General features: G+C 35.9%; 2 protein-coding genes and 1 long non-coding RNA gene across 5 annotated transcripts in view; 1 reads left to right on the plus strand and 2 right to left on the minus strand.

Annotated features, from left to right (window-relative positions):
* Positions 1 to 5257, plus strand: part of LOC109840705 (FIP1[III]-like protein) — a 16015-nt gene extending 10758 nt beyond the window's left edge. Inside the window, exons 9-10 of the mRNA XM_020409445.1 lie at positions 1340 to 1402; positions 4339 to 5257. Of these exons, the coding sequence (XP_020265034.1) occupies positions 1340 to 1402; positions 4339 to 4887 (612 nt within the window). The 3' untranslated portion in view covers positions 4888 to 5257. The remainder of the gene's footprint in view (positions 1 to 1339; positions 1403 to 4338) is intronic.
* LOC109840713 lies at positions 8083 to 8460 on the minus strand. The gene is made up of 3 exons (XR_002247015.1): positions 8358 to 8460; positions 8229 to 8273; positions 8083 to 8150 (listed from the first exon to the last, which is right to left on the minus strand). It is a non-coding gene; the product is annotated as an uncharacterized LOC109840713 (long non-coding RNA).
* LOC109840708 (pentatricopeptide repeat-containing protein At4g01990, mitochondrial-like) overlaps positions 9128 to 14902 on the minus strand; it is a 7039-nt gene continuing 1264 nt past the window's right edge. The window contains exons 2-3 of one of the 3 annotated variants that reach the window (XR_002247014.1): positions 9745 to 10918; positions 9128 to 9618 (exon numbers count right to left, since the gene is read on the minus strand). Coding sequence is in view for 2 of the 3 variants with exons in the window: in XM_020409451.1 (XP_020265040.1) it covers positions 9806 to 10918 (1113 nt within the window). In the remaining variant the exon portion in view is untranslated. The other 2 variants (XM_020409451.1, XM_020409450.1) reach the window with 2 other exon arrangements.

The following is a 14902-nucleotide window of genomic DNA, read 5'->3' on the forward strand; positions in this document are numbered from 1 at the left end:
GGGGGGCTCTGTTAACTTGTTGGCTTGTTGGTGAGGTTCGTCAGTCACTAGTCTCATAGGAAAACCACCTTTTGATAATCTACGTGCATATACCTATGAGAATGTAGGGGGGCTTAACAATGGAAAATAAATATGCAGTGTAGTAACATTAGCATGGTTGTGGTTGAGGGTCAATCCCGGCCTGAACTTTGTGTGATATATGCTGATATGTTGTCTAATATAAAAAAATAAAAAAATAAAACTCATTTCGATGAATGCATTTGTGTGTGTTATACCATTACGGCCCATGTATATGCTTTCTTGCACACATGCATGCACTTGTGCTGTGTTTCAAATGATGTTTGTTTGAGTGGAATCTAGTTTTTCACACTACATTCAGTAAGAAACTTCCTACTCGAAATGGTGGTCTCATTGTTAGCTCACCGTGTGAAGGAAGACTACTCTTGTTCCTGGTGGGAGTGACTGCTATCATATTTTCATCTCACGTGGAAACATGTGTTAAACATTGATGGTGGGGTAAAAATTTCTCTTCAGATTACATTATGTCATATTTATTTCTAGGTATTAGTTGGAGCAAGAGGTTGTTTTTGTTCAAACTAGTTTTACACAAATCTTTCTTTTTTTGGTTGAGAAATATCAGGACTCTGTTATCATTACCCTCCTCGACAAAGAGGCTATCTCAATTATTCGTGGGAGGAACTGATGTAATCATTATAATGTCCCCATTTGATATGAAAACAGTAAACATTGACATGGGATGCAATTGCCCCCCTAGCTGCTAGTCTGAGCTATTGATTTTTGTTGAAATGTCATCTTCACATTTTCTCTTCTTTTGGTGGAGGTATATGACAGTTTATAATTGACTTGTCAAAGTCATGGCTCTCATTATATGATAGATGATGTTGGTTCTTGATTTCTCTATGACACATTTCTTACTTTATAATCTTCTTTACATCATTCTTGTTCAATTTGATATTGAACAGTATCTTGATGTTTTCTCTCCTTTTGCTAAAGGTATTTGAGGCTTATATGACTTGTCAAATTTATTCATTTTCATTATACGATAGTTGATGTTAGTTTTTTATTACTCTTTGACGTAACATGTAACTTATGCACATACATTACTGGACAAATTTATATTGCCACTCTGGAATTTAATTTGCTCATCTTCTCAAATAGGAATAAGGTCTAGTTTTATTTCTTGATGCTAAGCTTTGTTTGTTTGATTATTGAGTTTTAGTGTATATCTCCTTGCATCTCCTTAGTGTACTTATTTTAGATAGATTTGAAAAACATGTCTGGGTAAGGTTTCATCATTTCTGTTTCTTCTTGGTGTCAGGTTGTTCTACACCGTTTGTTGTTGACTGATTTTACTTTCAATATTGTCTTGTTGATTAAGCTGGTTAGTAATTCCATATCTTTGATTGTACCTACTATTCTCTTTCCAAAGTAAATCTTTTTATGTTCTATGGTTTGCAGTCTGCAATATATCGTGTTTAAAATAGTTGTTAGAACATTATATGCTTTAATTACTATTGCAGTTTACTTTGGTAATACGCTGAATCCTTGAAAGGCCATGAGCAGTGGGGACGTCACCTAACTACTTTATCCTTCTTTTGAAGGTTAGACACACTGTTTTGACATTTGGATTGGATGATTTCCAGTCTCGAAAAGAAACACTAAGCTAAAAGCCTAAAATATCCATTTCATTTTATCACAATAGTACTATGTATAGCCCAGAATTTTGAATGCTTTCGATGAAAGCCAGAAATCATAATAGAAACTTTGCATTTCAGATCAACTGAGGTTCTCCTGAACCTAAACATGTGCATATGATTGTGTGGCCTTTCATGTGATGGTGTAGTGATGGTCCAGTAATACATTTCTCTAAACGAAAAGTTGTTTTTCACTGTTTTGATTTCTTTTCTACCCTTCTTATGTATTTACCCTAGTGTATCTATAGAATATAGTTATGCACATTAGATTCCTCATGCAACACTTACAATTCAGAGGTGGTATGAGAATTATAGTGCTTACTTGGTGAATATCCTGCGCATGTTTTGCTCAATTTTCATGATTGATAAATAGTAGGGTTAGTCAATCATAACTTTTGGGTGAATGTTGACTTTGATGTGTAACTTAAGGGTTTGAAAATCTATATGAAACTTTGTATTATCTCTTCATCTCCTCTTAATCAGGATGCAGATTCCTAAGTATAATTTAGATCTTTCTTGCCTCAAGGAACTACAGAGACATGGATATTATAGAAGACTCAATTTCATAAAATATGTATTAGTGGTTCCGAGCTTGCAATCATGAAGAACATTATTTTGTTGTTTTACGATATTATACTACTACCTTATTATACTTGGCAGATAATTGACAATCTTATGGAATAGATATTTATCCATGATGACTATGGCATGAATAGATATTTATCTATGATGACTATGTCATGGTCACTTTACCTTGCGCTTCAAATTTTGTATATTGATACTGTATACACCATACATCAGATTCATTTGTCTCGTAGTTCCCAACCAAAAACAAAGAAGAAAGTAAGAAAACTCATTTTGGATAAAGATTTATTGAGCAATTGTTTACAATGTTACTTTAGCCACATGAAGTGAGTTCCCATGTAGAGTTCCATTGATGGTGTGCCAAAATCTAATAAGTCTGTTGAGTATAGTTTGAAGGAATTTACTGGTAAAAAAGACTGGTGTAGCTCATTGTTGATGATTATTATGAAGCTGCATAATTACTTTTTCAGAACACTTTTCTACTAGATGATTCAGATGATTTCTTGATCAGTCACTCAAGGAAACTGCAGTAGATGTATAAGTTGGATCCTTCATCCATCTAATTGTTTTGATAGATTGATCAGCCATCTAAGACATTGAGGGGAGATGCATAAGTTTGATATTTCTTCATGTTGTATGGTTTTATATATGCTTTGATGTATCCTTCTTTTTTTTTACCTTTTTTTTATATATAACCTTTCGATGACTTTTTTTTGTTGCTCTTTCATATATGTGTGCTACGTTTCCAGGGGGGTATATGCATTTTCTGGATTGTTTTGTAGGTTTGTCAATATACTGCTACGCGTTTTCAATATTGGTTTCATAAGGCTTGTTCAATATTTCTTTAAAGAACAAGTTTACGATAGAAGTCTTTCTTCTTCTCTTATTTTATTTATTTCTGTAATTTCTCATTATCTTATTTCAGTTACCTTTTTAGTGTTAGACCATTAGTAACAATGAACCATTCCCCTTCCTATACACAGCCAACAGATATTTCTTACGTCTGCCATTTTCACCTGTGATTTTTTTTCCCAACCCCAACAATGATCTCTATACCAACAGGCAATGCTTCATTGTTCCCCCTATCAGTACTGTTGTTTTTTTTTCTTGAATGTCTCACCACATGTCAATATCTTGGAGATGGAATTTCGTTATAATATACACCTGCATGTAAAACTAATCTCTGCATGTGCATGACCTTGAAGCAGGTGTATATTATATTTTAAGATCTATTACTGGATAAGCATACTGGATATCTCTTTGCATGCCAGTGACATTAAGTTGGGAAAGATGTGTTGCTCCATAAGATCTACTGCTAAGTGTATGTTGAGGGTGTTTGCTACTAAACAACGTAGAGCATACTGAAGGTTTACACCGGTTATGTTATGAGATTCTTATTTGTGTTCCCTCACTCCATGAATTTTGTTTCTTGGTTAATTCATATGTTCTGTACTTTAATTCATGTTTTCTTTTCTTTATTTACTCTTGCCTTGGTATTCTTGAACATGTCAGTGGATAGCCAATCATATTTGAAGGGCATATCCATCATGGATGCTACTGTAGATGTGAATGGTATGTTAGATGTTTGGATAAAATAAGAAACGAGCGCATTCATGTGAAGTTAGATGTTGTTCCTATAGTGCACAGTGAGAGAGAATTGATTGAAATGTTTTGGAGATGGGGGAACAAAGGTCGATTAATGTACCATATAGGAAAATGATAAAAATATAATTATTTGATTAAGGAAACTGGTTTTTATGTTATTGTTTTTGTATCATGCATTTGCTCTTCGACAGGCTTTATTGGAGTTGAACTCTAGCTTTATGCACCAAAACTATCTATGTTGTTTATTGTGTACTGCCATTGAACCAGATTACAATTCTGAGGACTATCTATGCTTTTCATTGTATATTCTGCAATTGAACCACAATAGTTTCTCGAAGCCATATGTTCTGTAGAAATCAAGTATTATGGAATGTTAATTTTTTTTGATGTTTCCTAACTTTTTTTTATTTCATTTAATATCCACTATCTGCAGCTGGCCAGAAGAGGCATTGGAGTAACTGCGGAAAGCAAAAAAGCCATTGGTATAGGCTACAAAGATAGCCTAGTGAGGAACTCCAGGAAAGTTAAGGAGACATACAAACAAGAGGAGATTTACCCACATATATCAAAAGCTGCAGGTAACCACAGTCATCAGACTCGACTAAGGGGGTATAAAACTAAGGATTCCCTCGACAAGCTTCATGTCCCACAAAATGATGACGATAATGAGATCGAGGAGGGAGAGTTGATAGAAGAGTCGGACAAACGAAATGTTGTTTCATTAAAAAAGGATTGGAATTCTGGGAAAATTTTGGAAGAAGTTGGTAAGATTGCTGATATTTATGACAATAATCGTATACTTCAAACTCTAGCTAAGATGGAAAAGCGCAAGGAACGATTCAAAGAGCCATTTGCTTCAAAGCAAGGGCTTGAAAAGAGCTTCGGTCCCAAGAATACTGATCCTAAGGTAGGTGTTTCAGTTGTATCTGATGAAATTAAACAGCAAAGACCTGCAAGAAAACGGCGTTGGGGAGGAAATTAAGTTTACGTCCATATCATTTGGGTTGTAACATTAGTTTTGCCTCAGATTCTTCATAAGGAAAGCTAGGACAGAAGGTTCTGCAGCAAAATTGGTGCAGAAGATGGATATGTTCTTTGGATTATGGTTTTCTGTTAAAATAAGTTAAAATTCATGCTCAATTTGTTGTTGTTACAGCTAAAACGCCATGGAAGCGCAGTTCCATAATTTAGCCGTGTTACCGATAAATGGTTGTCAACTTCAGTATTTGTAAACTAGAAAGGACCATCTTGATGGTGATTGAGTTCACTGTGATTCAGGTTATTTGTTGTCGTTGCCCTTGGAGGAGTGTGATCGATAATATTTCAAACTTTATATTTTTTTTGCCCCCGCTCAACTGCATGTTTTCTTCAGATCTTGCTTCTGCTGGCAGCTGCTTCCTTTTGCATTACCTTATTATTATGTTGTGTAATAGTTTTAGTTAACAAGCTTCTATCAAGCTCTCATTACGAGGTATCTTTTTCGGGTATAGTTGCTTCAGGCTAAATTTGCTAACTCTCCAGGTATAAGCTTGTGATTAAGATTGCCGAGTACGTGTGATCTCTACTCATCTCTCCTCGAGAGTTTCTTTTGCATCTCTTGACGTCTTTAGTTTTTCGTTTTGTTTCTGATGTAATCCTGCTATATTTTCCTTTTAGGGCATGTTTGTTTGCTCAAAAAAAAGAGGAAATGTGTTGTCACCTCACCTTTCAAGAAAAGCCTCATGTATCACATGGGTTTTTGTTTTCAAGGTATTTACATTTCACATGTTTGTTTCGTTTTTAAATTTTGAGAAATGAACTGTCACGTAGCATGTCACCTCAATATTTTAAGAAATGTGTTTTCACAACAGAATGGGCTGAAAACACTTGGAAATGCCCCATCTAAGAATTTTTTATTTGTAAAAAACTGTTTGAATAGTTTAGAAGAATAAACCGTATTATTTAAAGAAGAGGTTTCTTATTTTTTTTTCTTGTTCTCAAACAAACACAAGAAATAAAACTTAGGCACTGTTACTATGAAGGTTTTTTTTGTTTGTTTGTGTGAGTTGGCAGTGAAAATGAGAGTTTTCTTTGCGAAACAAACAAAAAAAAAACTTGGAAATGTCTTAAAATGTTTTCAAGAGTGACATTTCCATTTTCGGTTTTTTTGTGGAAATAGCCAAACAGGCGCTTACACAGGAACGTTCATACCGGCGGGCTAGGATTCTCTTCGCTATTGAGATTTTGTTTTTCTTCCAGTTATTATATCATTGAATGGATTTATTATGATCTTTTTTAAATAAATAGTTAAAAAGATTCCCTCAAGTTAGGGCTGAAGGGGCTCTGAGTCTTATTCTCCTCCTTTAAAATAAGGTGTTCTCCGTTGAAACTGGGGCTTGAGCTCGAAGATTTCTTGTCCACTTCCAACGGAGAATGCCAATTTTAATCCTAGGAAGGAGAATAAGACCTAATTTGAAAACCCCAAGCTGTGGGGCTCACCCCCTGCTCATCTCTCACGAGTTGGGCGCAAGTTGCCCAACCGCGAGCCAAAAAGCACCACTCGATTGAGCCCTACTTTGAAGAAAAACTCCTTGTCAACTTTGTCATGTCGGTCGTCATCCCAAAGGAGCCACACATCAAACTCACATGGTCCGTCATGTGATGTGAAGTCGCCGAATATTTACTCTGGCCAGCAATTTATACATTATCGTCACTGATTCTCACTTTATATACCTTGTCGTTGCTGGAGTAGGTGAATGTACCAATTTGGTAAATAGGTCAAACAAAATATACCAATTTGATAATTTAGCCGAAGTTAAAACAAGTGCAATTCATAAATAAAACAACACTGATCATGTTGTAAGTGAATCACATCCGTACAACATTATCAGACGATCATGATTAAAATTGAACGCCGTACAAAACTCAAGTATAATTTCTTATGCCTTATAAATTGTCTCTCAATGTATCAGAACTAGTTAGTATTTCAAGTCTTTTTGTATCGGTAACCGTGAAATAGACGGGAAAAAATCACGTGCCGTCCTTTATAGAATATCATAGGATAAAAAAAATTGCACCATACTCTACCTTTCAAAGTTGATGATTGCACTGATTTCTGTACTGTTTATATTGATACGGCGTTATTATCATCCATCTTACTGATGTTTTACTACTTTATACTAATATCTATGTTCCGAGACGGACGACATTACATATCATTTTGAAGTGATTTTAAATTTAATACTAAAAGACAAATCTTTTCTGCTCTTCTACTACATACTAGTCGTGAACACCATGTAAAGCACGGCATATCATTTTTTTCTCGTTACAGTAATCCTGATTTTAATGCTACAGTAATTTTTTAAACTGCTACCGTTCCCTCCTCTGCTATATTTTTTAAAAAAATGCTACAGTATTCCCGTGAGCTATAACAATTTTTTTAAAAGTACCACAGTAACCAGTATCCTGTTTTCTACAATAATATTATCACAGTAAATAATACTATAGTATTTACTATAGCATAAACAGTTATTCTTATATAAAGGAATATATATATGATTTTCTATACGTTTTTTTTTTCTTCAAGAAATAATTGGGCGCCGTGGCTTCAGTGGCCAGTTCGTAATTAACAACCAACAGAAGGGCCTAAGCTTCCGTAACAAAACGTCAAAAAATAACAGAAAAGGCGCGCAGGCATCTCTGCAGAAACCCACAGGAGCATCAAACGGCCAAAGATCGGCCCAAGCGAAGAGAATCCAAACGGCGGCGGCGGAGTCGTCGGCGGCTTCCACGGAAGACGGCGGCGGGGGCCTCGAAGCGAAAGATGCTCGTCACCGTCATTCGAAGCATCGATCGACGGAGACGAACTAGACGGACGATCCAACGACAGGCAGCAGCCAGTCGCATTCATCAGCGGCGTTCAACCGAAGCCTCTTCTCTCGACCGCTCGCAGGCTCGTTCCCGACGATCACTGAATTCCGCCGGCGGATCCGCCGCCCTCGTCCGGCGAGCACTGCGCTGACGTGGCAAACGGCAATCGCCCGTCGGCGACGATGAGCTCTGCGCATCGGCGTCAGATTCTAGGGTTTTGTGATCGAGCGCGAGAGGAGGTCCGCTCTCGGCTCCATCCGATTCGGTCCTCGAGATCGTTCACGATCTCTCGCTGCTCAATGAAAAGCGCGGGAGGAGACTTGAGGAAAATCCTCGAGAGTCGTATCGAGCCGGTTCCATGAGATCGATCGCTTCCAAGCATTCTCGAAGACGATGCTAAAAACGCAAAGAAGGGGGGTGAAATGAGGGGGTAAATTGAAAAAAAAAATTAAAGAGGGTTGAGAATGGGGAAACCTTGCGTTCCAAGTGGAGCTTGATGAAGCCGTGCATCTCTATGATCTGAAAATAGAATTGAAAAAAAAGAAGAAGAAGAAGGTGAAAAGTGTAAAAATAAAAAAAGGGGGAAATTGATAAAATCGATACCTGATTGAGGCTGAATCTAGAGATATTGGACAGCCACGAAAATTGATAAAATTGGAGGTACTGCTCAAAAGTTATCTTTTTCTCTGAGTTCTTCATCTCTCTCTCTCTGTAGAAGTGTATTTATCCGATACCCGCCATAATGGGGATTTTTATAGCAGCGCAGCGGTGAGCGGAGCGGGGGTTTGTCAATGACCATGTTGCCCCCCGTCAAGATGCTGTAACTACAGCTGTGCCACTTCGGGGACGCTGCTCTGAGCTCAGGTAATGAATGAAATATGCTTGCTCTCCTGATTTTAATTTTATTTTCTATTATATTTTCAGTGAGTTGATGGAGCTTATGAATCTTCGTAGCCCTTGAGTTTATTCAGATTAATGCTGCAAATATTGTTGTTATTTTTTTTATTGTTAAAAAAAATTCATCTGCTGTTATTGTTAACGACCAAATCTCGCGTTTGGTGAGCATCCTGCAATGTAATTAAGAAAATTTATTTGAACATAGAGTCATGCGCCTAGAGATTTCTCCAAGTAAAAGATTAAATAAGATAATATCGGGTTAATTAAGAATAGACCTCTTGTAGTATTACTTAATTGCAAATTGATCCTATGTGGTTCTATTTGTGCGAATACATCGCTTTAGGGAACTTTTTTCTGTTCTTAAAAGTTCAAAGAAAAAAAAAGAACTATAGACGGTCTATCCACCTCCTCAAAATCTTTTTAACAATTTTAAGAGTTAAAAAAAAAGCACTCTATTATTTGATTTTCGCAGATAGACTCCCTTTTAAATATTCTCGACTCTTTTACCCTCGACCGAAGTCACTAAAGTTCACTGAGGGGTCTATCTGCCGAAATCAAACTGTAAGTGTAATAAGTTTCAAAAATCAAACTAGAAGTGTCACAAGTTTTAAAGTACGACGCTACAGAGTCTGTACGATTAACCTCATAAAATATTAGTCATATGCGCATAATGCCTTATTGCACCGAACATATAGCTCAATCCAAATGATGAAGATATAAAAACTGTTGATTTACCCAGAATCAAAATAATGCACCCACGATCAAAAATGGTTCATCCCCAGACAAGCAGGCTAAAGTTTGATGTTCAACACAGTATCAACAAGTCACTGATATGTTACTCTTAGTGTAAATCCCTTGCAGAAAATATTTCGAGAGTCAACTTTGGATTGTTTTTACTACCAGTAACCTCCATTGCCGCATAAATTATCAACACTTCTGCAGTCTACACGCAGCCATGCATACTCACCTGTCCAAATTAAAGCATAGATATTAGTGTATTAACACTAAATAGAGAATAGTATCCAGATTCCAGGTAATATTCATATTTGTACAAGTCTTCTAGAAAAAAAACAAACAGAAAATGTGCAAATACCATATCAAGTACCATTATCCCAAATCTTAAATCATCAGACCCAGGTTAACAAGGAATAATGCTAACATTTCTTCTTTGGATATAAACACACTAGATCCTTAAAACTCTTGCAAAAGGCCTCAACCCCATCAACATCCTTCACTCCCACAAGATGTTCAATAAACTTCTTTGCTTTTCCTTCATTGATCCTACCTTTTTCTTGTTTCAATATGCAAGCATACCTCTCCAACAACTTTGTAGCCAAATCCCTTTCACCTTGTTCCAAGTAATACTTAGCAAAAAGCTCAAATGTCCTAAAATCAGATCCACAACCCTTGGATATAGCATTCTCCCATATAATTTCGGCTTCTTTAATCATACCCTTTTCTAGATAAGCATCCAACACTACATTCACCAATTTTACATCAAAATGATCAAAATGCAATTCCCACTCTTCAAAGATTTTCTTTAACTCATCAACATCTCCTAGTTTCTTAAGAGCGTGAAACATATGATAATAGCTCATATTAGTCATCTTCCTAAATGAATCCTTGAGCAATCTCCACACCCTTTTAACTTCTGACAAATTACCAGCACCAGCATACAAAGTAATGAGAAAATGGTAAGCTTCTCTATCTCCTGAAGGCATCATTTTCTCAGCATTCTTAAGAACAGATTCAGCTTTCTCGAAAAATCCTGACGAGTTATAATAACCAGCGAGATTACACCACAAGCTCCAATCAAAACCAACCCTTCCTCCTCTTTTCATTTCATCCACGACTTTCTCAACTGATTCGATATCGTTTCTAGATGCATAGCTGCTCATCAAAATTCCATAAGTGATTCTATCCGGAGAAATTTTCAAAGATTCCATTTCTTGAAATAGAGTTGGGATTTTCTCGTGTTGGCCTAATTTCAAGTGAAGGGTCATGATGTTGTTAGTTACTAGAGTATTTGAAGCTAGGTTGAGTTCTTTCATCTTCTCGTAAAGGGAAAGGGCTTTATCTGCTGCTTTCTCTTGGCAATAGATGTTTAAAAGAGCTCCATATGTAAACTGATTCTTTGCTAGTTCAGGGAGTTTGGAGAAGTATTTCTCGGCGATTTCTGGGGTTTTGGATTTGGCTATAAGATCTAGGCGCATTGCATGGATGCTTTCGTTGATGCCGAAACCTCTTTTCTCCATCCAATCTATCACCTGTTAACAATTTAAGCTATTAGTAATGTTATTGAGTTTATCATTAAGGGTTAATTGCACATAGACCCCTGTTGCTTCGCTGTTTTAGACTTACTACCCCTGTCCGAGTTAATATTTTTTTTGACTCGTTAGCTTCACTCAACTCACTAACTTCATCCTGGGGCTATACCTGCCAACATTTCATCAAGGGTAAGTAGCCAGAAAAAAAAATTAACCCAGGCCATCTGCAGCAATGGAACTACAGAGGCAGTAATATCAAATCAATGAACTACTGGGGGTCTATGTGCAATTAGCCCTATTCTTTTTATCGTCAGGTGTGGCACCCGGAAAGGGTTTAAAAGCAGAAAAGAGAAATTGCTTAGCAAGAGAAAGAATAAAAATCTGATTTTCATAGTGTATTTAGAATTTAGATATTCGTCGATATATCCACACGGTTTCCAGGGATAAATTCATCAAAATACTTGAACAAAGCAGAGAAATAACCTCATGTAAAAGGAAGCAGAATCATTTCACCAGAGCAAGAAAAAACAGAGAGATTGGTGATCTATCTGCAGATAGATAATTAATATAGGTTTGTTAAAATGTCTGAATGAAGTAATATTGATTTTGTAAGCAGGATACAACTACTATACTCTGGCACTGTTACAGTCTTAAAGATTAGTTAATTCCTTAGGCCCCGTTTGGCAAAGGGTTAATGAAGAGGGGTTAAAGAGAAGGATTAATGTACTTAACCCATTTGATAATCCGAAGGACTAAATTATTAACCCGTTAAATAAGTTTTATTTTAGCCCTTATGATCAGTTTTAGTGTTTGGGAATAACAATGATTTTGACTATTTTCTTTATAATTAGAAGGGTTAACTCTTATTCCATCTAAATAGGAGTATTAGTAAACCCCTCATTTTGAGGGGTTAACTCATTTTAACCCCTCTAGAGGGGTTAACTTAACCCTTCTATATTTTTTATGTTTGGCAAATTATGGAGGGTTAACTCACTTTAACCCTTATATAGATTTGTTGTGTTTGGCAGGTTAAGAAAGGGTTAAGTCTCCTTAACCCCTCACTTAACCCTTTGCCAAACGGTACCTGATTTGAACATAAACATGTCTGTCTTGCTATAACTGATATAATACAAAAGAACCACGAGAGTATGGGGAAAATGAAAAATTAGTGCAGTAAAATTTTGGTTATCTGTTCACAATATAATGTATATCCATGGGGAATATTTTCCTACATATCATTATAGAAGAGAAGAAATTTGACGAAAGAGGAGATGAGGGAAATGGGAGCTGGAAGAATTGAATTCGGGAAGACAATTGGATTAAAACTAGTACAGACAAGAGATGACAGGCAAATTTGATTAATAAGTCAATCACCCAATTATATTTCTTTTATTGGAATATCATTTCTTATCAGAACCAACTTTGGTTCTGAGAAGAAACAAACTAAAGAAAGTATATCCTAATGTCATCAGACTCAAACTGCTATAAAGCACATACACTTGTATGCCTCACATATTCACAGTCCATGGAAATTGCGTTAGGCATGTCACTTGTGTCCAAGCCGAAACTTTAATTTTTTGGGTTTAACACAATGATAAAATATTGTTTCTCTAATAAGTTCTAGTGACATTTAAACTGATTTGACTTATAATCTATTTATAACATAACTAATAGTAATAGTCACAATTCAATAGCATATTTCATTCTTGGTCAATATTCATCTCAAGCTTTAACAATAGATGAGCTCACATAGCAATGAGATGACTTCTCATCAACCTCCACCGGGAAGACCTCGATTCAATCCATTTGCAGACTCTTCGTATACTTGCAGTTAATTAGTAAACTTATAAAAGGTGTCAGATTAGTATTTGATATTAATTTTTTATCGTAAAATTGTAAGATATTCTTTTATATTGGTTTTACACTCTTGACACGTGCATGTTATATGGGTTGTAACCTACAAGAGCTGGATGCTTTCGTTGATGCCGAAACCTCTTTTCTCCATCCAATCTATCACCTGTTAACAATTTAAGCTATTAGTAATGTTATTGAGTTTATCATTAAGGGTTAATTGCACATAGACCCCTGTTGCTTCGCTGTTTTAGACTTACTACCCCTGTCCGAGTTAATATTTTTTTTGACTCGTTAGCTTCACTCAACTCACTAACTTCATCCTGGGGCTATACCTGCCAACATTTCATCAAGGGTAAGTAGCCAGAAAAAAAAATTAACCCAGGCCATCTGCAGCAATGGAACTACAGAGGCAGTAATATCAAATCAATGAACTACTGGGGGTCTATGTGCAATTAGCCCTATTCTTTTTATCGTCAGGTGTGGCACCCGGAAAGGGTTTAAAAGCAGAAAAGAGAAATTGCTTAGCAAGAGAAAGAATAAAAATCTGATTTTCATAGTGTATTTAGAATTTAGATATTCGTCGATATATCCACACGGTTTCCAGGGATAAATTCATCAAAATACTTGAACAAAGCAGAGAAATAACCTCATGTAAAAGGAAGCAGAATCATTTCACCAGAGCAAGAAAAAACAGAGAGATTGGTGATCTATCTGCAGATAGATAATTAATATAGGTTTGTTAAAATGTCTGAATGAAGTAATATTGATTTTGTAAGCAGGATACAACTACTATACTCTGGCACTGTTACAGTCTTAAAGATTAGTTAATTCCTTAGGCCCCGTTTGGCAAAGGGTTAATGAAGAGGGGTTAAAGAGAAGGATTAATGTACTTAACCCATTTGATAATCCGAAGGACTAAATTATTAACCCGTTAAATAAGTTTTATTTTAGCCCTTATGATCAGTTTTAGTGTTTGGGAATAACAATGATTTTGACTATTTTCTTTATAATTAGAAGGGTTAACTCTTATTCCATCTAAATAGGAGTATTAGTAAACCCCTCATTTTGAGGGGTTAACTCATTTTAACCCCTCTAGAGGGGTTAACTTAACCCTTCTATATTTTTTATGTTTGGCAAATTATGGAGGGTTAACTCACTTTAACCCTTATATAGATTTGTTGTGTTTGGCAGGTTAAGAAAGGGTTAAGTCTCCTTAACCCCTCACTTAACCCTTTGCCAAACGGTACCTGATTTGAACATAAACATGTCTGTCTTGCTATAACTGATATAATACAAAAGAACCACGAGAGTATGGGGAAAATGAAAAATTAGTGCAGTAAAATTTTGGTTATCTGTTCACAATATAATGTATATCCATGGGGAATATTTTCCTACATATCATTATAGAAGAGAAGAAATTTGACGAAAGAGGAGATGAGGGAAATGGGAGCTGGAAGAATTGAATTCGGGAAGACAATTGGATTAAAACTAGTACAGACAAGAGATGACAGGCAAATTTGATTAATAAGTCAATCACCCAATTATATTTCTTTTATTGGAATATCATTTCTTATCAGAACCAACTTTGGTTCTGAGAAGAAACAAACTAAAGAAAGTATATCCTAATGTCATCAGACTCAAACTGCTATAAAGCACATACACTTGTATGCCTCACATATTCACAGTCCATGGAAATTGCGTTAGGCATGTCACTTGTGTCCAAGCCGAAACTTTAATTTTTTGGGTTTAACACAATGATAAAATATTGTTTCTCTAATAAGTTCTAGTGACATTTAAACTGATTTGACTTATAATCTATTTATAACATAACTAATAGTAATAGTCACAATTCAATAGCATATTTCATTCTTGGTCAATATTCATCTCAAGCTTTAACAATAGATGAGCTCACATAGCAATGAGATGACTTCTCATCAACCTCCACCGGGAAGACCTCGATTCAATCCATTTGCAGACTCTTCGTATACTTGCAGTTAATTAGTAAACTTATAAAAGGTGTCAGATTAGTATTTGATATTAATTTTTTATCGTAAAATTGTAAGATATTCTTTTATATTGGTTTTACACTCTTGACACGTGCATGTTATATGGGTTGTAACCTACAAGAGC

The sequence above is a fragment of the Asparagus officinalis genome, chromosome 5 (genome assembly GCF_001876935.1).
Source record: "Asparagus officinalis chromosome 5, Aspof.V1, whole genome shotgun sequence".
Taxonomy (NCBI): Eukaryota; Viridiplantae; Streptophyta; class Magnoliopsida; order Asparagales; family Asparagaceae; genus Asparagus; species Asparagus officinalis.